This window comes from Colias philodice, chromosome 9, assembly GCF_061535455.1.
Source record: "Colias philodice isolate Cphi_HAF_F1 chromosome 9, ilColPhil1 Martin Lab GWU primary, whole genome shotgun sequence".
NCBI classification, from domain to species: Eukaryota; Metazoa; Arthropoda; class Insecta; order Lepidoptera; family Pieridae; genus Colias; species Colias philodice.
The window spans coordinates 5391185-5410895 of NC_143094.1; the positions used below are offsets into that span (position 1 = coordinate 5391185).

The 19711-nt window shown below is 31.1% G+C and overlaps 3 protein-coding genes across 5 annotated transcripts; 2 read left to right on the forward strand and 1 right to left on the reverse strand.

The window, feature by feature from the left end:
* Nucleotides 1–2959: 2959 nt before the first annotated feature.
* On the forward strand, nucleotides 2960–8318 carry LOC149485785 (uncharacterized). Of its 3 annotated transcripts, none has more exons than XM_089699065.1 (5): nucleotides 2960–3097; nucleotides 5711–6003; nucleotides 6077–6323; nucleotides 6403–6715; nucleotides 6807–8318. In XM_089699065.1, exons 2-5 carry the CDS (start codon nucleotides 5742–5744, stop codon nucleotides 8001–8003), a joined length of 2019 nt encoding a protein of 672 aa, XP_089555191.1. In that variant the 5' UTR covers nucleotides 2960–3097; nucleotides 5711–5741; the 3' UTR covers nucleotides 8004–8318. The 3 variants fall into 3 exon arrangements, with proteins under 3 accessions (XP_089555191.1, XP_089555189.1, XP_089555190.1); XM_089699063.1 differs by lacking the exon at nucleotides 2960–3097 and adding an exon at nucleotides 5261–5400; XM_089699064.1 differs by lacking the exon at nucleotides 2960–3097 and adding an exon at nucleotides 5261–5400 and having other exon boundaries at nucleotides 6418–6715.
* Nucleotides 8319–8550: 232 nt separating this feature from the next.
* Nucleotides 8551–15077, forward strand: LOC149485786 (uncharacterized). The gene is made up of 5 exons (XM_089699066.1): nucleotides 8551–8735; nucleotides 11148–11329; nucleotides 11407–11671; nucleotides 11924–12209; nucleotides 13706–15077. Coding segments are annotated over exons 1-5 (1983 nt in total). The 5' UTR covers nucleotides 8551–8733; the 3' UTR covers nucleotides 14954–15077.
* Nucleotides 14894–19123, reverse strand: slv (sugar transporter SWEET1). The gene is made up of 5 exons (XM_089699067.1): nucleotides 18905–19123; nucleotides 18737–18814; nucleotides 18435–18661; nucleotides 18087–18262; nucleotides 14894–17564 (listed from the first exon to the last, which is right to left on the reverse strand). The coding sequence occupies exons 1-5, from the start codon at nucleotides 18979–18981 to the stop codon at nucleotides 17457–17459; spliced, it is 666 nt and encodes a 221-aa protein (XP_089555193.1). The 5' UTR covers nucleotides 18982–19123; the 3' UTR covers nucleotides 14894–17456.
* Nucleotides 19124–19711: the final 588 nt, after the last annotated feature.

Consider the following 19711-nt stretch of genomic DNA (forward strand, 5'->3'; position numbering starts at 1 on the left):
TTAAAGTGGTAAATCAAAGTAGGTACATGAGATTTTCCTCTAAATAATGCGGCGCCATCTACGATCGCAACGTTATTGTATAGATAACTTTATTGTATATATATATAGAATAATAAAAATATATCGATGAATAAGTTTTTTGCATTCCCCACACTAATTCTCTAACAAATAGTTGCATTTGCCCCACATTTAGAAAAATAAGATTTTTCCTGAAAACTCGTCCTTGCTACACGGTAATCCAGTTCAAAATCCTATGAATAACATGAAATCTCATAAATATATTCTATATTCGTTGTTTTATATGAAATAGAAAAAGAGCTATGGCAGTTAGTTGCATTTACCCCCGACTAGGGGTTAATGTAACTTTTTCTACCAATTTTAGGAAATATTCTCACTACCAGTTATTTATAAGACTACTGTATTGCTTGATTGGTTTAAAATAATCTTGAATAAATACAAAAAACAATAAATGGGTCAAATAAATGACCAAATATAAAAGGAGATAACTGCAACCGATCAAACTTGAGACTTGTTATTTTTTAGTTGCATTTGCCCCGGTTGACCCTATATGTTATCTTAGAGCCTCATCAACTCCTTTATATCTTACTAGCAATGCCCTGCGGTTTCATCCGCATAGATAGCGATATCGTTACAGTGAAAAGTCTACTATAGGTCGGACTATAGGTTTAATTTTTAATCACATGATAATCACCTTTAACCCGTCCCGCACTACGGCCTTTTTTTTTTGTTTTAGTGGGGAAATCTTTCATAGATACCCACGGCCTCCGGGGGAGGGGCCGTGGGTCATGTCGGATTCCTACCGACCAAAACCCCACTGTGTTCCGTCAAGACGCATATTGGTAGAATTCCTCCATGACCCCCGCACTACGGTTTGCTCGAACAGTATACCTACTATTTTCTGTAGATTGACACTTTTAAAAATTCGTTATATCTTTTGAATGGAATATCCAATTCTTTTCATTTAAAAATTATTTTGCTGGTATTGAAACAGTCTATAATAAAACATCATTTAATGGGATAAGGATTAATATATGTGTATCGATAACATGGTTTGATTACTGTCGGCACTTCTATTTACTTTGAAAACGTAAAAAAGATGTTGTAGTAACATAACTACTGAAGATGGACATATGGTATCGCGGACTTTCTTGTAGATATTGATCCATTCTATAATACCGTAGAACATTTTTTTGTTCTATCTTCAATAGATTCCGCAGCGCACGCGATGACAGATTTTTTATTGAGGATTTTTTTACACCTTGGGTTACATTATTGCATTTTTGGTAAGGATCTCTAATTTTTTTGAAAATGCAATATAGCCTATGTTGCTCAGTAAAGATGCAGCTTTCTAATGGTGAAAGAATTTTTGAAATCGGTCCAGTAGTTTTTGCGTGAAAACCATACATACATACATACATACATACTTACAAACTTTTCCTCTTTATAATATTAGTATAGATTTACTTATTAAAAAAAATGAACTTGGTTACTTTACAAATGTAAAGTAACCAAGTTCATTTTTTTTAATAGTACAAAAATTTATGGTTACCTACAAATGTAGGTAACCATAAATTTTTGTACTTATTTTATATCAGTATATAATATGCACACTAACACTATCTATATCTCATTATACTTATATTAAAAAGAATTATCAAAATCGGTTCACTAAGTCGAAAGTTCTGAGGCAACAAACCCAAAAGAAAACTCTACCTTTTCACGCCTCATAAGCGGAGCGTTGAGGTATTGCTCTATTCTCGCTTTAAATGAAGTACTTACAGATTTGGAGTTCAACATTTACTAGTAGACAAGTGCCGATCCCTTTAAAATTATTTAAAACATAAAATAATCACAATATAGCTTTTGTCTTTTGTTCGTTGAAATCTCTACTTTCTGATGGTGTAAAAAATTATACATTACAATAATAAATGTTCTCAGAAAATGCATACAAACTAGTGAGCTTTTACTAAATCAGACTAATTTCTCAAACGAGTTGGAATGTTTTTTTCTTTGTGCAGATGAAACTTTTTTTTGAAATATTACCGAAAATCGGAAACAAGAAAAAATATAGAGTTCGAGTAATGTGCCTGATTTAGTAAAAGGTCATCATCAGACTGTCCCACTTCCCGAACTCGCATCGACCGTAATTTAATGGATTTCATCCCACTGTTTTTTTTTTTGTTTCAAAAATTATCCTGGTCTATACCTAGTAACTATTTTTGAATATGTTATGACTAAGTATCTACAATTAAAAGTGAATCGAATTTAACAAAAACTCTAAAAAATTTATCAAAGACTCTATAAAACAGGATTCTCCTAAGTTAATTAAATACAGTCTAGTAACTGTAGACTATACCTAAGTTACTTCTAGTGCTTCAGGCCAGCGGCTTCGTTACCGGTGGTAACTACCTAATTAAAATATCCTTTATTATTCTTGCTGCAAAAATAAAAATAAAAAATATCTCCTTAGTATAAAGCTTCAGATGTAGAAAATTAGTGCTATAAGTATCTATATCTTAAAGCAAAACATGGAAAACATTTTTTTGTGTGAAATCGTTAAACTATAGGTAAAACTTGAAAGATATTGTTTTAAAAGAGAGACTAGAGAGCTATGAGAATTTGGTATCATTTTTATTCGTAGATATGTACTTAAATATATCAATTGCTACACAATTAAAATGCAACAGGAAAATTATTCTCAAAACATAACAACAAAAATCCTATCGTTATAAAAACATAATAATTAATAACATAACCTAAATCCTTTTTATTTTTAAATATTTTTGTCTACATAATATACGCTTTCAAAAAGCTCATACAGAAAATATCTAGAATACCTGTCCGATATACATCGCATTTAATTAGGACACGGTTGCATATGCAACAGATATTGACGAGGTCGCGCACGCATGCGTGCCTGCATTTTCCCGGGAATTTCAGGTCCAGCCTCAGAGCTGTACCATTCCCAAGTCTAGACTTACAAACGCAACACTTGTTACCTTTATTCATTATTATTTGAATTAATAATCGCGTATTACAGTATGTGATTAGTTCTCGAAGTTAAATCTTACAATTGGTAAGAAATTTTTAATTGTTTTTAAATTAAATTTTTTGTACAATTATTTTGGGGTGTGTTTCAAATTGTTTTTGATTATAAACAAAGGCCCGTTTCTAAGCAAATGTTTTCGTTGCCGACGCGATCGTCGTCTTGCGCGTTGTGTCTTATCCCCTGAAATTCGGCATACGAAGGGCTTACTTACCTACCATGTAAAAAAATACGCATTTTCTGCTTCCTGTTATATTGGGCTCGTTTAATATTATAATTCTAAAATAAATTAAAAAACTGTGGCTGTGTATAACTTTTTCTTATTTTGTTATTTAACAAACATATAATTTTATGATTTTTTAATTTAAAAGTTATATAGGTAAATATCTTATACCTACATGTCATACAATAGCAATAAATCTGTTATAATATTTTTGACATTATTCAATAGGGCCCGGGCGTGATAGCCAAATCGTCCTTTTCTTTAGAATATAGGGCAATCGATATTCGATAGTACCTACATATCGGTTGCCAATAGTTACGCAGCATCCGGCATCTATTAAATGTTTTATTAAGTAAACTTATTTATATCTTATCATATATTTTAACAACAACAATGAAATTAATTTTAGACGTAGGTACATTTTAAAAAGAAAACTTTTACGGAATTTTCTCGCGAAGAAAGACGCGTGCGCTGCGATTTTAGTTTTTTTTTTATGTATTTTAATATATCTATTCAGAGACCAACATTTAACCCCGCTCCCTTTTTGAAATGCACGCCTAGACTCACTGAAGCGCATGTCAGGCGTCCGCCCGCCCTGTGCAATGCAATTGATTTTTCCGAGTCCATCTTTGATCGTTTCATTGATTTATTCAGTCTATTTGTATCTGTATACTAGTAATTATTTATAGTACAATACCTAGTCAATACTATCTGCCCGCTGCGGGTTCACTCGTGTATTGGACTTAAAAATTAATGATATCTATTGTATTCGTAGAACAAAAATTAATTTTAAATGAAAATTATTGTTTGTATCATTTTTGTCAATAATCGAAAAAATATGCATGAATAAAGGTAATATAGGTAAACCTACATTACCTTGAATACTAAGCTAGCTCTGCGCCCCGGGCTTCGCTCGCGAGCGCTTCACGACACAGCCATACTTATTTTCATATTGCCTTATTTCATGCGCATCAACTTTTTTGGTATTCTTAACAAAATAGTATGTCCTTTCCCAATGTCTAGTCTATCGCTGGCCTATATTTCATCTGATTTGGTCCAGTCGTTCACTTGTGTACAGTGTTACATACAATTAAATCATGACTTAATGATGAAAGATGCTGTTAAAAAAAAGATCTAAAGATAGTCGATGATACATGATGATTGCACATACAATTTCAATTCCGTTACAATGATATTATCAAATATGTATTATCAATTCGTTAACAAAATGGAACTCAAGATAAACAAGTAGTAGGGATTTACTTATTTAAAAGTTACTAATAAAAAGTAATAAGTAACATAAAGATAAGAAATATATTCCTGTAAGACTTCTAACCGCCACTACCTATATAGGTAGGTAATAAATTATTGATCGATAATATCTATTCGTTATATAATTCTTCCGTTAAATTTCCTTACAAACGAAACTACATCTAAAACCTACCATAAATATGTTTAAAAATGCCCTTCATCCTGCAATTATTGATAATAATTTATTTCTCAATAGGATGAAATACATCAGCATTTACACCATAATATTAAAATGGTGAATAGCTATTAGCTACGGCCTTGCAAGTGCTACCTTGGAAGGCATTAAATTCGTGACTCCAATATTGTTATTTAATTATACGAAGATTCATATATTTCATACAACAATATAAAAAATATTACTGAGCGTAGGTATGTTCATGACTTCGAATAAAATTACATATTTGCTAAAAAGTTGAATTAAATAAGATTCCTCAAAAAAGACAATTGATAGAAAAAGCAGGAGCAATTAAACTTTAATAAAATTTAAATAAATTTACGAAGAAATCTTGCTAAATTCAGAAGACATATTATAGATATCTATTAAATAATTACAGAAAATTCATGAATTTATTTTTATCACAAAAAATTGTAAGCCATATTGCCATTGCGTTATTGTTTACAAATACTCGGCCAATGCATTGAATTTTCATACACCGAGTCATACTGTATTCAGTTAACTTTAGTGCGTATACCTAACAAGGAGACAAAATATATGTGCATTCAAAAAATAAATGGGAATTCAATTAGTATCAAGATGGTTCAAATATATAAAGCGCGTTATTTCCACAGCAAAATCAAGGTTAGATAGGTTTTAGGCCTTGGTTTTCGAGTTTTTGATATTATGGTACCAATTGAAAAATATAAAGAAATTGAAATTGAAAAATAAATCATTAAATGTAAATTTCACAATATATTAGCAGTAGCTGGTTGTAATTTGGTTTTTCCGCAGAATCAAATCGTGTAGGTAGATAGGTATAGTAGGTATAACCTAGTAGTGTCCATTTACATATTTCAAAATTATTACAGCCCGCTTTAAATAATTTTGAGCCATTATCCGTTCTAATTAATTTCTTCTAACTGAGCAAGTTTTCATGAGAATGATTTTACAGATTAAAACTTTTGCTGAGAAAAACAAAAAACATGAGGCAACTCAAAGCAAGTCTTTGGATAGTAACGACTGGATCCATTTTGATCACATTGGTGATATACCATCTCTACCGCACTCCTATCGTACCTCGTTCCCCACGCCTAATCACTGCAGTCACTACAGAAAAGAATACGGCTAGCCTTGAGGACGATGCAGACTATAAACCCTTAAAACACATACCCCTTGATGAAGTATATAAAAATACATTGGAAAATGACACGGAGTACTCCATGGAGAAAGATGAATACGCCAAAGGTACGAGTACATTGAAGAATGTGTTCTACATTATGATTAAATCAACATTATTACAATACCATTTTCGTTTTAGCACAAATGATAAATACAGCAGGCTGCAAGATTCCACTCACCATGGTACCCTACGAGAAACGAGACCGAGAACCTAAGGTAGACGTGTGTGGACAACGAGCTGTGTTTTTAAATAGAATTGACTTGGACCGGGTCCGTGTTACAGTCAATGATCATATTCTGAAAAAGAATATGAGCTACAGTAATTATCGCTGCTGCTTACGGTTCTATATAAAAACGGAAGGTGAAAATGAGAACATAAAAAGGAAGTAAGTGTTTAGTTATAACACAGACAATGATTGTATCATGTATAGAAAAACAGTTAATCTTAAAACTCATATATCCAAGTTTTGTCTATTATAGGTTCTCCAGTTGCTATAAATGTGAAACTGGAAATACGTTTGCATTGGAAAGCGACTTTATCAATGTACAATGTTTCGGTTATGATGATCAAAATGAATCGCATATGATTTATGAAGACATGTACGCTTTCACGAAACAAAAAATTCCACCTAAAGTGGAGAAGGAATGTGATGAGAAATACAATATACTAATGTTGGGAATGGATTCCATGTCCTTACCTAGATTTGTTCAAACTATGACTGATACCGTTCTATTTATGAAAAACAACTTTTGGTTAAGTTACAGAGGATATCACAAGGTAATCTTCTCTCATTTAATATTATTTTTAATAAACAAATTGTTTTTACATGTATTAACTATATCCTGCATATTCTTTATCTTTTTTTAAGGTGGGAGATAACACATTTCCTAATTTGATGGCAGCATTGACGGGCTTGAATATGACACTTGTTTCCGATAAATGCTATGGGAAAATGGATGGTTGCAATGATCTCATGATTTGGAACACATTTAAAGAGTCCGGCTACATGACAGCATATGGAGAAGATCATTTGACGCTACCGGATACATTTAGTAAGAACTTCACGTTCAAATTACCTCCGACCGATCATTACTTGAGACCATTTTTCCAATTAGCTGAGAAGACAAAGAATGTCGATGGGATTCCATACATGTGTTCAGGAAAAGCAACCTCTGGACAACAATTATTGGACTACGCGTATGACTTCGTATCGACTTATAAGAATGACTCATTTTTCGGATTGTTCTGGATGAACTCGTTCAGTCACAATCCCATGAATCGACCTGAAGATGCAGATAAAATGTTTGAAAACTTTTTCAATCGCCTCTTTTATACTGGAGCTTTATCTAACACATTTATAATATTCTTTAGCGATCATGGATTACGCTTTGGTCCAAATCGCTACAAAGTGGAGGGCTATTATGACGACCGCATGCCATTTTTGTTCATTTTACCACCAACAACATTTAAATCGAAATATCCAGAAAAGTATAAAGCTATGGCAATAAATCAGTTCAGACTAATGACTCCTTACGACCTATACCACACGATGATGGAAGTTTTTTACTTGGGTCTATGTAAAACTAAACCAACTGTGACTGTTCCAAAGGCATTTCATAAATATCAAAGTATTTTTAGTGTAATAAGCGGAAATCGCACTTGTCAAGACGCACGCATTCACGATAAGTGGTGTAGTTGTCACAAATTGTATCCCCTCGAGGAGCACGATACGGAAGGAGCGAAGGCAATTCAATTTGTATTTGCCAGCATTCAGAACAAATCTTTGTCGGTTGTTACTAAACCTTGTACCAGTTGTTTAAGTATTAAGCTTGATAAAGTTGTTCGTATACATTTTTACTATGACAATGATAAGGTGAATCTGTACTATGTTGTCGCAATTAAAATAGCCCCGGGCGACGTCATCTATGAAGCTACTGTTTTGCGCCAGGAATCCAATATGGAAATTGTCGGCCCCATTAATATTATAACAGTCTACAAAGGTCTCGGTTCTTGTTCTTTGCGTCATAAGGATCGCATCTTTTGCATGTGTAAGAACGATTGTTAAGCTTAATTTTAGTTCCTTGTCAGTAAGTACCTCCCGATATGTAACGTTTTGAAACTCCTTTTAACTTTTTAAGTCTATACTGTTGTTTATAATATAATTTAAGATTATATTAAATTTTTATGACTAAATTAACGAATGATTTCGTTTGTCTGTGATACTTTATACTAAACTATAATTTTTTTATGCCAGTTTTCAAGTGGACGTCCTGAATTAGATATTTTTGTAATTTAGTTTTGAAATGTTTCAATTTTTCTATTTATTTTTATAAAAGTATACTCATATACCTACTAGTAATGTAATCATTATAATAATAATTACCTACTTACATTAAATAAAGGTTCGTCTTCGAAAAAATATAAAGTTTTTCATTTTTTACCTGAAGAGATTCACAGTAAGTACATACGAGAAATAAGGCATACCACCATGGCCACATGTGAAACATGTAGAAATATTCCTGACCTTTATCTCAGGTACTGGCTATAATAATTCGTAATAATGAAATCTATCAATAAAAACCATGCCGATGCACATCATAGTAGTCTTTATCACTCACAGCAACAGTCTGTTAACATGATTCACGAGAGGTGGCCATATTATTTACTCTCGTAAAATAATAGTTAGCGAAACGTTATGTGTATTTAAATTTTAAACTGTTTACTAAAAATTCGGAACGTCACTGGTTATTTATTTTGGAATTGGAATACAATGCATAGTGAGTTATAGTTCGAAAATGTAAGTATACCTATCAATTTTAAAAGTACCTACTTAAGTATATGAAATTTAATTTAAATAGATTTATATAAATAAAAAGAACTATATCTATAATTTGTTTACAGCAAGTTTGTTTATCACATCGCACAAGATATTTTTTACCTCAAATAAATATATTGAGACAATATAATATAAATACCCAAAATCTACATATTATGAACTAGCTATCCGCCCGCGGCTTCGCCCGCTTTGTGTAAAACCTAATAAATTATATACTAAAACCTTCCCCTTGAATCACTCTATCTTTTAAAAAAAAAACCTCTTCAAAATCCGTTGCGTAGTTTTAAAGATTTAAGCATACAAAGGGACATAAGGACAGAGAAAGCGACTTTGTTTTATACTATGTTGATGATGTTTTTTAAAGATTTTGAGAGTATTACAAGGATAAGTGGAAAATCACGTTGCATTATCCTGTATATGGGCTGAATTCAATAAAGCGTTACATATCTAGCACATAAACATTACGAAAGTAATAATATGTACTTGTTATTTCAACTATTCACTACGGGTATTTACTATGACACACTTCATTATGTACTAACAACCTTGTTTATCTCGATCAGTTATACATAATTATTATTCTTTGAGTGATCTCTTAGAGATGACCAGAGGTTTTAAATATAGGATGGGATATCTTTTTGTTGTCATTTAACGATTAACTAATTCATAACTACACAACTAGTAACAACACTAGGGTTAAATAATTATTGTTATGATAGACGACGCATTTGTTTAAAACGCAGAATGTTTATGAGAACGTTTATTAAAATCTCCATTCATAAACAAACAATAAATGACTTACTTAGGTGTGAGGTATTAATTAAATAGAAAACTAGATTCAGGTACCTTTTAAAATAATTCGTAATAATTTTGTGGGAATATTAAACTAAACTAACTTTTGTAATTTATATATTTACGCTTTAAATATAATTAACGATATAAAAAATACAACACAAAAAATTGCTTTTTACCTTGACCATTTCAAATTCATTATACTTTAATACATTTGTAACAATTACACGGTAAGTTAAGAAAATCCTTCGATTTTCGAGGCTTATTCATAGGCGAGTCTGTCAGTCAGTCAGTCACGATTTATGGTAGGTTTATAGTTTATACTTTATACTTACCATTTCATCGGTAGGTTAATTATTTGAGTGTTAATTCTCGTTAAGCAGAATATTATGTAGATTGAAGATATATAAATTAATTATAAGCTCAAATTATAAAGAAAAAACATTTGTATTTATGTTCACTAGTGGATCGTTTTCATAAATTCTTTCTTCAGTAGAAAGGTACATTTTTCTGAGTGCCATAGGTCCATAGTCCATCTTAATTCGTGTTTATACTTTATTCCTGGTCGGGCCCGTGCGGAGCTGGGACAAATAGCTAGTCTTTTTACTTGCCTCAGTGGCCAATGTCAATCGGAATCGCAAACTAAGCAGCTTTACAAGACGTACATATTTCATACTTAATGCACGCAAACGCAGTCCGCAGACTGAACTTATCCCAAATAAGAGATAAATATTTGGAAAATTCCCACAGTTTTTACTCACAATTAGGTGAGTGACCTGTGTCTTAATATTTTAAGCGCTTCGTTGAAATAAAAAATAACAGGAAATAATGATTTGTTTATAATTTTATTATTAAATTAATCAGTGTTATTTTAATGCAGATAAAGCAAGGACGAAATAATGTACCTACATCTATTATCAAAGTGTCACATTACACATCCGTTGAAGCAATAATATCCTAGCCAAAGAGTAGCATTCATAGAAATCATAATAGTTATTCTTTCATGGTATTTAAAAAACAAACATATGAACAATTTTCTCATTCCGAAAGATGCTAACAGCTAATTTAATTCTCCGTTTTATTTCAGTTTTCAAATATCCACACATTAAAGCGAGTTTTGTATTAATTTTTATATACAAAAAAGAAACAGTGAATTAGCATACATTAAATTATAATCTATACGTATAAACGAAACCATCAATCTTAACAGTTCGTAAATCTGGTACCTAGTTAGCGGCTAACTCATTAGCTCTACCTTCAACAGTGGTTCTATTCTATTATTTTATTTCTATGCACTTGACCCTTTTAAATACTAAAGAATAGTCGCTCTATGTGGTACTGTTGATAAAACGTGTTAACCGTATAATTAATAAATGAGTAACATGAGTTGCATCAACGACTCTATTTCGCTCTAACATTAAAGCTCAAAATAATATAAAACGTATTCACTCTTGAAATACCGACTCAAAAAAAGGTCTTTATATATCTTCGAAATACCTATCTCCAATTAGAAACATATATTCCTAGAGAACGGAAATGATAAAATATGTTGTTGTACGTTTAATAAATTTTCCTTTGCAGGTGTCATTTTCTGAATAAAAAAATAATTATCCGAGTTATTTTACCTTGCACATTGACGATATGTTGGGTTATACTATCATTGTGTAATTACACGAACATGAATGGAGGATTGGAAACAGTTTTATCCTTAACTTTAAACCCGTACAAGAGTACAGTACGTATTGTACAAGAAAACTATAACGGTACCTAAGTATGTTTTATAGAATAAATAGAAAATTTTCTTTAATGAATATTTTTAAAAATTAATAATTTTTTTTAGGAACTGAAAGCTTCTTAATTAATACACCGGGATGTTTTATACCCAACTACGCGAAAACATTGACCTTCAAGGAAGCTAAAATAATGAATAAGTCATGTGGAGAGAGAGCTGTATTCTTAAACAAATTTTCAAACGATTATTTCACAGCCATAATAGATGAGGTAAAATTAAAACAGCACAATAAAAATAGAAGTGATTACGAATGTTGCTACCAATTTATAACCCCTGACGTGGTATTAGGAAGAGAAGATTACACAAATATAAGGTACCTACGTTAAATTGTTGTCTCCACAATGAAATAAATTTACATGATACAGTGAACAAATTACCTTGACTGTATCGAGTTCAAATTACCGTTAAATTTGAATTTACTAAACGTATTCATGTATTCTCCCAACATGTTACTCATCATAGATAACTTTAGCACAGATAATATAATCATACTACTTTTGAGAGATGAAAAATAAAATATTATAAATATTAAAGTATCGTTTATTTTATATCTTATTTTTATTAGATATACGAACTGTGTTTCGTTCAAAAATGGAAGTAAAATACAACTTGAAGAAGAGATGATAGCGATAAATTGTGCCATATTTAAACCCCAACAAGAGATTATCTACAGAGATGTTTATATTCTAGTCAAGAAAAAGAATGATAAGTCGGAGAAACATAATTATCCTTGGAACGTCATGGTGCTAGGAATGGATACGATGTCTAGAGGTCGCTTCATTAGCAGCATGCCATCAACAGCGAAATATTTACAAACACATCATTGGTTAGATTTCAGAGGATTTCAAAAGGTAAGGTAACTATAAATTTCAAACATAAAAATGTGATAACAAAATGGCAGAAATATTGAAATAAAAAGATAAACATTATTCGTATGAACTTAAAGTTGTCAGTATTACATACGTAGTATATTATTATTAGTCTGTGGTATTACATTCCTAATTTGAACATATTACTCCATTGAAATGTTACATTTTTTAGGCCTAACCTTGCAGTTTTTAGAGGACGCAATTTTATGTTTTTGATGTGTAGGGGGGGTCAGTGAGTAGCTAAAACCAAGTTTGTGGGGTTGCCACCCTTGTCCCACGGCCGCCATCTTGAAAATAGCGGTTGAAATGGTTTTTACGATATATCTCACTATTTATCTGATAAAAAAAATTGTTAGCATTATTTGTTGCAAATTAAATTTTCTACAACTTTTGTCCAGTAACTTTTTGTCGTAGAACTATAAATAAAAAAGTTATAAGCGAAAACGTTCAGAAATTAGAGCTTTTTATATTTTTCAATAAAACTTTTTTTTATCAATTTACGAAGAAATGATATCAGACCATTTTTGTAGATTGTTTTTCGAGGAACAACTTTATATACAACATTTTTTCATTACGTCAATAGCTAAGGTTTTACAGCGCTCTGAAGTGAGTACTATTTTTCAGTACAGAACATTTCAGCCCTGCTTTTCGACGTAAAAAAAAACGCGCTTCCAGACTTCAAGTCAGTTCAGTCAATAATTAATTATTAATAATATTGCAAAATTAATTATTAATGATTAAAAATATTAAAAACAATTACTGATGACAAATTATTATTAGTACACACATAATATATGTATACTGTATAGTTAAGAGTACTGAAAAATAGTACTCACTTCGGAGCGCTGTAAAATCTTAGCTATTTACTTAATGAAAAAATGTTGTATATAAAAGTTGTTCCTCAAAAAACAATCTACAATAATGGTCTGATATCATTTCTTCGTAAAATGATAAAAAAAAGTTTTATTGAAAAATATAAATATCTCTAATTTCTGAACATTTTCGCTTATAACTTTTTTATTTATAGTTCTACGACAAAAAGTTACTGGACCAAAGTTGTAGAGAATTTAATTTGCAACAAACAATGTTAACAATTTTTTTTATCAAATAAATAGTTAAAGAGATATAAGTATCGTAAAAACCATATCAACCGCTATTTTCAAGATGGCGGCCGTGGGACGAGGGTGGCGAACAACACCACAAACTTGGTGATAGCTTCACACTGAACCCCCCTACACATCAAAAAAATAAAATTGCGTCCTCTAAAAAATGCAACCCCAAATGTAACTTTTCAATGGAATATATACCTGCATCAGCTAATAGCGTTTTAGTACGAAAAACGTTTTTTTCTTAGTGTAATTTTCAAGTTTCAAAACAATTTTTGTTAATTGTTTCCGCCTACGTGTAGTATGATGATGTAACCTTCCTCTTCGCAAAATTAGTGTAGGATTATGTATAACAAAAAACATTTTTTTTAGGTCGGATACAACACGTTCCCAAATGTAATGGCTTTAATGACTGGAAAAAACACCACGGAAGTGCATAGGCTTTGCAAAAACGGTATGGACAAATGCAATGACGTGATGCTGTGGAGTCATTTTAAAAAAGCTGGTTATTACACCGCTACTGGAGAAGAATTCTTAAGACTACCAGATACGTTTACAAGATATAACAGCTTTAAAACATCCCCAACCGACCATTACATACGCCCATTTTTCCTAACAGGAGAAAACATGATTGGTAATTTTATTTGCGCTAAGAAACAACCTTCAGCAAAACATATGCTTGATTACGCATATGACTTCTCCAATAGTTACAGAAATGATAATTTCTTCAGCATGTTTTGGATGAACTCTTTTAGTCACAATTTGGAAAATGTTCCCGCTCTAATAGATGCAGATATGGTGGAATTCTTTAAGACCATGAGTAAAAGCGGTGTTTTGAATAATACCTTCGTTTTCTTTTTAAGTGATCACGGTATTAGATACGGCCGAATGAGGCTTTCGCATGAATCTTATTACGAGGAGCGTCTACCAATGCTATACGTATGGGTGCCATTAGCATTTCGAGATGCCTATACAGAAATGTATGATAATCTGATCATTAATCAAAACAGGCTAATTACTCCCTATGATGTATATGTAACTATGTTAAGTATGTTAGATGTCTCACAAAAGAAATCTCTTGCTACCTCAGAAGCATGTCCAAAATGTTCTAGTATGTTCCACGAGTTATCCCCATACAGAACTTGTAGTGACGTCAATGTAGATGAAAAATGGTGCAGTTGTCATGACGTCACGGAGTCCAAAAAAGATAATCCAATAGTTTTAAGCGCATTACACACTGCCATTGAAGATATACAAGAAAAAATAAAGAACATTAAAACAAAGCCTTGTGTTGAGTGCCAAAATCTGAAATTAAAAACGTTTGTTAGAGCTCACGAATATAAGAAATCGGAAAATGAAACGATATTTATTTTAGCATTCACATTGACGCCCGGGGAAGTGTCATACGAAGCCAATATTGCATATAATGGTCGTCAATTCAGTGTTATAAACTCTACGGAGACAATATCTACATACAACACGAGAGGAAATTGCGTAAAAAATGCTGTAGATCGTGCCTTTTGCGTGTGTAAAAAACAGTTACATTGTAAAATAAAAACAAAATCTAATTACTTGGCTTATTTTATTTTTCCTCATTCGAAAACTACTAGTTACACATGAATATTGCATACAATACTTCAAAATTATATTAGTTAGGAAGCCAATTTTGATATGAATATTCAAATAATATTAAATATTTACATTTAAAAACAAAATAAAACATAATACTATGCACAAAGAAAAATAATAATAATTCGCAACACAAAAATAAAAAAGTTAAAAAAATTGAACCCACAGGGTACACACAACATATTTTGTAATTTAATAGTCTTCATTCATTATTGTTAAACATAGTACAATTAACGCAATACATATCAGTAGAAACAGTAGGTACTTATATTCCATGACCAAAACAATTACATAGACACATATAGAGATTTGACTGATTTGTTTGTTAAAAATTAAAATATTACTTAGGCCCGAATCAGTGCGACTTGGATCGTCCGCGCGAATAAGTGTAGTCATCCGTCGCGGATAAATTTATCCGTTAATAGTCCGTCGAGCACTGAACCATGAGAACCAATAGGCGTCCGCGTTGACTTCCGTGGTGTGGAGGAGCGGTGCGGATAGATCCCCGACCGCGACGGATAAATGTCCGCGATGTGTCGCATCGAACTGATTACTGAACGGGTTGTACGGGCTATATGCATTGTACCGTCCGCCGTGGACGTCCACGTAGGTCATCCGCGTCGCATTGAATCGGGCCTTAATAAAAATAAATTTGCTAGTCATCGAGATGCACGTATAATATCGACACACAAAAAATACTTAAAGAACAGTATCCTGAAGCTATTTCACCAAGGAAAAAAAATGTACTTGGTCTTAATTTAACTTGACTTTATGACACCAGATTTTTTTAATTTCTGGTTATTCATAGAAGAAACTGAAATTAATTCGTTTGAATGTATAGCTATGTCCTATGACGTCATAATATGTATATGGCGCTGTGTCGATCGTATTCCTAGTTGATTCGCATATGCATGTACCGTACAAGCTTTGTGCCTTTAAAACGTTTCTTGATAAATTAGCTTCAGGAACTTGATTAATACTGGTGAGACTAGAATATGCTGAATATTGAATAAGCCACAGGATCATCAAATAAAATTAATAGGAGTAGTAAAATATGTTTCACATCAAGTGAAAAAATGTTAAGAATAATTCAAAATATTGAACTTATGATATTCTTTATAGGATCTACTTATATATAAAAATATTTGAAGTCAAAGACAAAAACATAATATTTTGAAGATTACCTAAATACGGTTAAGAGTACCTAAATAAAAATAGGGTTTTAAATAACGCAAAAATAATTGATGTTTTAAAAGATATTAAATAAAAAAAATTCCCTTTAATAACTCAGGCCCCGGAATCACAGACACAATAGAAAATCTATTGTGTCGTGGACCGATCGGGCCGATCGGGCCGTTCGGGGCTCAATGGGTTAAAAAACATGTAAAAGGGGCCAAGTCTCTCAACAGTTTGTTCGGCAACAAATATTCAATTAATTAAAATTTTACTATAATACAGTGTATATTTTGAAATAAAGAATGTTTATGTATCTATATTATTTCGAATAGATAAATGTACACAAGGCTATAAGATAGATTTTGTTTTATATAAACTAATTGAATCAAGTGATTGTAAGTCGTTCCGTATGTTTAAGTAAGCTGTAAGATTATATGCCGAGCGCGACTGAGAGCCAAGTGGCAAATACGAGGTTTCTCTTGGTAAAATAGGAAGTCCCTATCATTCTATGCTTTTAATATATCAATGATAAAAACCCAATTATTATATGTTTTGGTAAACATACCTATAAAAAATATAATTTATCAGATATTCTAATGGCACTATTTTATCATTTTAAGTATCATGTAATAAGAACCGTTTTAAATATTACATATAAATGTTATTAAGAATTATCAAAATATATTTTTACATGAAAAAACAATATTTTTAACATGAATTTGCACTGCAGATTATCTTTTACATATAAAATATAATATTTATCAATGGTTGTATGCCTTAAATATCATGTCATAACTTTCCAAGTTTATTTTACTATATACAAATTAATAAATGCATTTTTATAAAATTAGTATACCTAAGAAATTCACAACACTCAAACTACAGATTCTATTTCCCTGTCTTTCTTCAACTGGATCTTATGATCTGGGTATTACATATTAAAACACTATAAAACCTACCATAACTTGTCAAATTTAGCACACAATAAAATAACATACATAATTGTACTACAAAATGCATAATACCCTTTTCTCTACAGTATACACAATACATACAATAAAATATAAAACAATACAATACCTTCATTATTACAAACAAAAAATACTCTTTTTAATAAAATAACAAAAATGTCATGGAGAAAAGGTCATACACAAATAAATAAATTTGATTCAAATCAAATCAAAATAAAAAAAAACTATTTTGTACATTGACAGAATTTAAAACTAACTCACACTTGGTTATCAATGGATTTGATCCAAAACTATACTACATACTATCTTAAATATATAAACTACACATACATAGGAATATAATACTTTTAGGCTAAAGTTGACCTTGGCAAGAGAGGTGAAGATGGCTTGGTGGGATATAATATAAACAGAGACAATTGTGCCAATGCCAAAGCAGCACCAATGAAGTTTGGAATCTGAAAGTAATAACAATTTATTCAGCTGTCACTGAAAGGACACTAGAAATTTTGTTATATTTACATTATGAAATGACTCAATAAATATGTGCTTAGCTAGCTTAGTTACCATTTGCACACATCTGGTACTTTTTGCAGTATATAATATAATTCTCTTCATATCAATTGTTTTACATTATAATATTACAAAATGATTTTAAAATTTTTTGTAAATTTTTGAAAAAATTCTGCACCTTGAGCATTGGAAATCTATTGATATTAAAATAATGAGTGTGCTTATCTGAACTTTAATAATTACTTGAACTTACCTAATTAGAATATAAAATACAAAATACAGATAATATTTTAATTAGAAATTCATTTTCAAGTGTTTACCTAATCTATGATTGAATTTATAAAAAACTAAATTTTGCCATTTAAATGTGAGGGCAAATTATACTTTAATTAATAAATAATTATGTGTTTCAATTGAGCAAATAGATAAAACTAATTTATAATTTTAAGTCAAGGTATTCTACTTACAGTAAGATAGACATCTTCTTCAATTATACCATAGAAGAACCACAAACTGGATACCAGGAATGACATCAGTATCATAGGAAATGGTAGACATTCAGTGCTTTTTGTCCTTATTACATACATGAGCTTGCTCATTGGTGAAGCCACTGTTAATAATGTTAAGGAACAAGCACTGAGACCTGAAAAATATAATTTTTAATGTATAAAAATGTATATATCTAATTAAAAGAAAAATTAAATATTCACAGTTTGCAGATATATAAAATGAATTTTTAATATCCAAAATATTAAAGAAACATCAGTATCCTGAGTTTTCAATTTAAAATTAAAAAGGAATTAGAATCTCCTTACCAAGACGACTTAATAATACTTCATTATCCTCTTCAACATTAACATAGCCAACAGCAAATATACACAATGCTATTGTTGTGTATGCCTGTCGCAAAAGCAAGGACTTCTTAAAAGTAAATACATAAAACACAGTTGTGTATGCAACCATAAGTATAACTCCAACTAAATTGACTATTATCATATTCCCATCATCCTTGGTCAGTCCATATAAAAGCCATAGGCTACACCTGAAAGCAGCGAGTATGTATAAAATATAATAGAATCATAAATACAATAAAATTAGCAAAGTAGTTGATACATACGAGAACATGCCACAAGTGAATGGCAATGGTGAAGCTTCACCAGTAGTGCGATTTGCAACGTACTGTTTGCATACCAATCTGAAACAATGCCAACATCACTTGAATTATTCTAAACTATATTGTAAATCAACAGCTGTTTCTTAAACCCAGGCATTATTATTGTCTTACATGCCCGATAAAAATTGACAAATTGTAGTCACAACAGCCAGGCTCTCTATTATTTCTCTTATGTCGGATAAATACATGACTAATTATTTTTATCTTCCCCCTTTTACCAAGACGTGAAAACACGTCTTCGTCTATATTTATGAATAGAAAATATATTATTTTCAAATGGCATCGAGAAAAATGTTTTGATTTTTGACACTACGCCAACACTCGACCAAATCAACAGTCAACTGTCAATTTCTTTGTCAATTGTGTCAAAACTCAAAATCAAAATATTCATGAAGTCTGTCATGAAGATTAAAAAATAAATTTTAAAATTCAATAGTATTCATAGTCTGGAAAATAATAAGCATAAATGAAATCACCCTATTATTACTAAGCTAATGCACATTATTTAATCAAATCAAAGTTGAAGATTTCATTTCATTTGTTTAAAAATCATATAAAATAATTTACTGTGTCGTCACCAGTGCAAACTTAGCACCCCATCAATGGAATTTTGGGTCGAAAATGACCTTGATCGTTAGGTCCCCGTTAGGTCCTTTAAGGTCCCACAATTTTTTCGTTAGGTCCCCTTTAGTTTTTTTTTAAATAATTTTTTTAAATTTTAGGTATAAAAAAAAATGCACTTTAGCACCCCATCCATAGAATTTTGGGTCAAAAATGACCTCAATCGATAGGTCTCCGTTAGGTCCTATAAGGTCCCACAATTTTTTCGTTAGGTCCCCTTTAGTTTTTTTTTAAATAATTTTTTTTTAATTTTAGGTATAAAAAAGTTACACTTTAGCACCCCATCCATAGCAAAAT

Excerpts from the sequence above, each read along its gene's own strand:
- LOC149485786 (XM_089699066.1), top strand. Across the intron at positions 11,330-11,406 it reads TGTACAAGAAAACTATAACG|GAACTGAAAGCTTCTTAATT; the intron begins GTACCTAAGTAT and ends AATTTTTTTTAG. Across the intron at positions 12,210-13,705 it reads ATTTCAGAGGATTTCAAAAG|GTCGGATACAACACGTTCCC; the intron begins GTAAGGTAACTA and ends CATTTTTTTTAG.
- LOC149485785 (XM_089699063.1), top strand. The coding sequence starts at position 5,333 with ATGGGAATTCAATTAGTATCAAGATGGTTCAAATATATAAAGCGCGTT. Across the intron at positions 5,401-5,710 it reads ATTTCCACAGCAAAATCAAG|ATTAAAACTTTTGCTGAGAA; the intron begins GTTAGATAGGTT and ends ATGATTTTACAG. Across the intron at positions 6,004-6,076 it reads GAAAGATGAATACGCCAAAG|CACAAATGATAAATACAGCA; the intron begins GTACGAGTACAT and ends TTTTCGTTTTAG.
- slv (XM_089699067.1), bottom strand. The coding sequence starts at position 18,981 with ATGTATTTATCCGACATAAGAGAAATAATAGAGAGCCTGGCTGTTGTG. Across the intron at positions 18,815-18,904 it reads TGTCAATTTTTATCGGGCAT|ATTGGTATGCAAACAGTACG; the intron begins GTAAGACAATAA and ends GCATTGTTTCAG. Across the intron at positions 18,662-18,736 it reads TTCACTTGTGGCATGTTCTC|GTGTAGCCTATGGCTTTTAT; the intron begins GTATGTATCAAC and ends CGCTGCTTTCAG.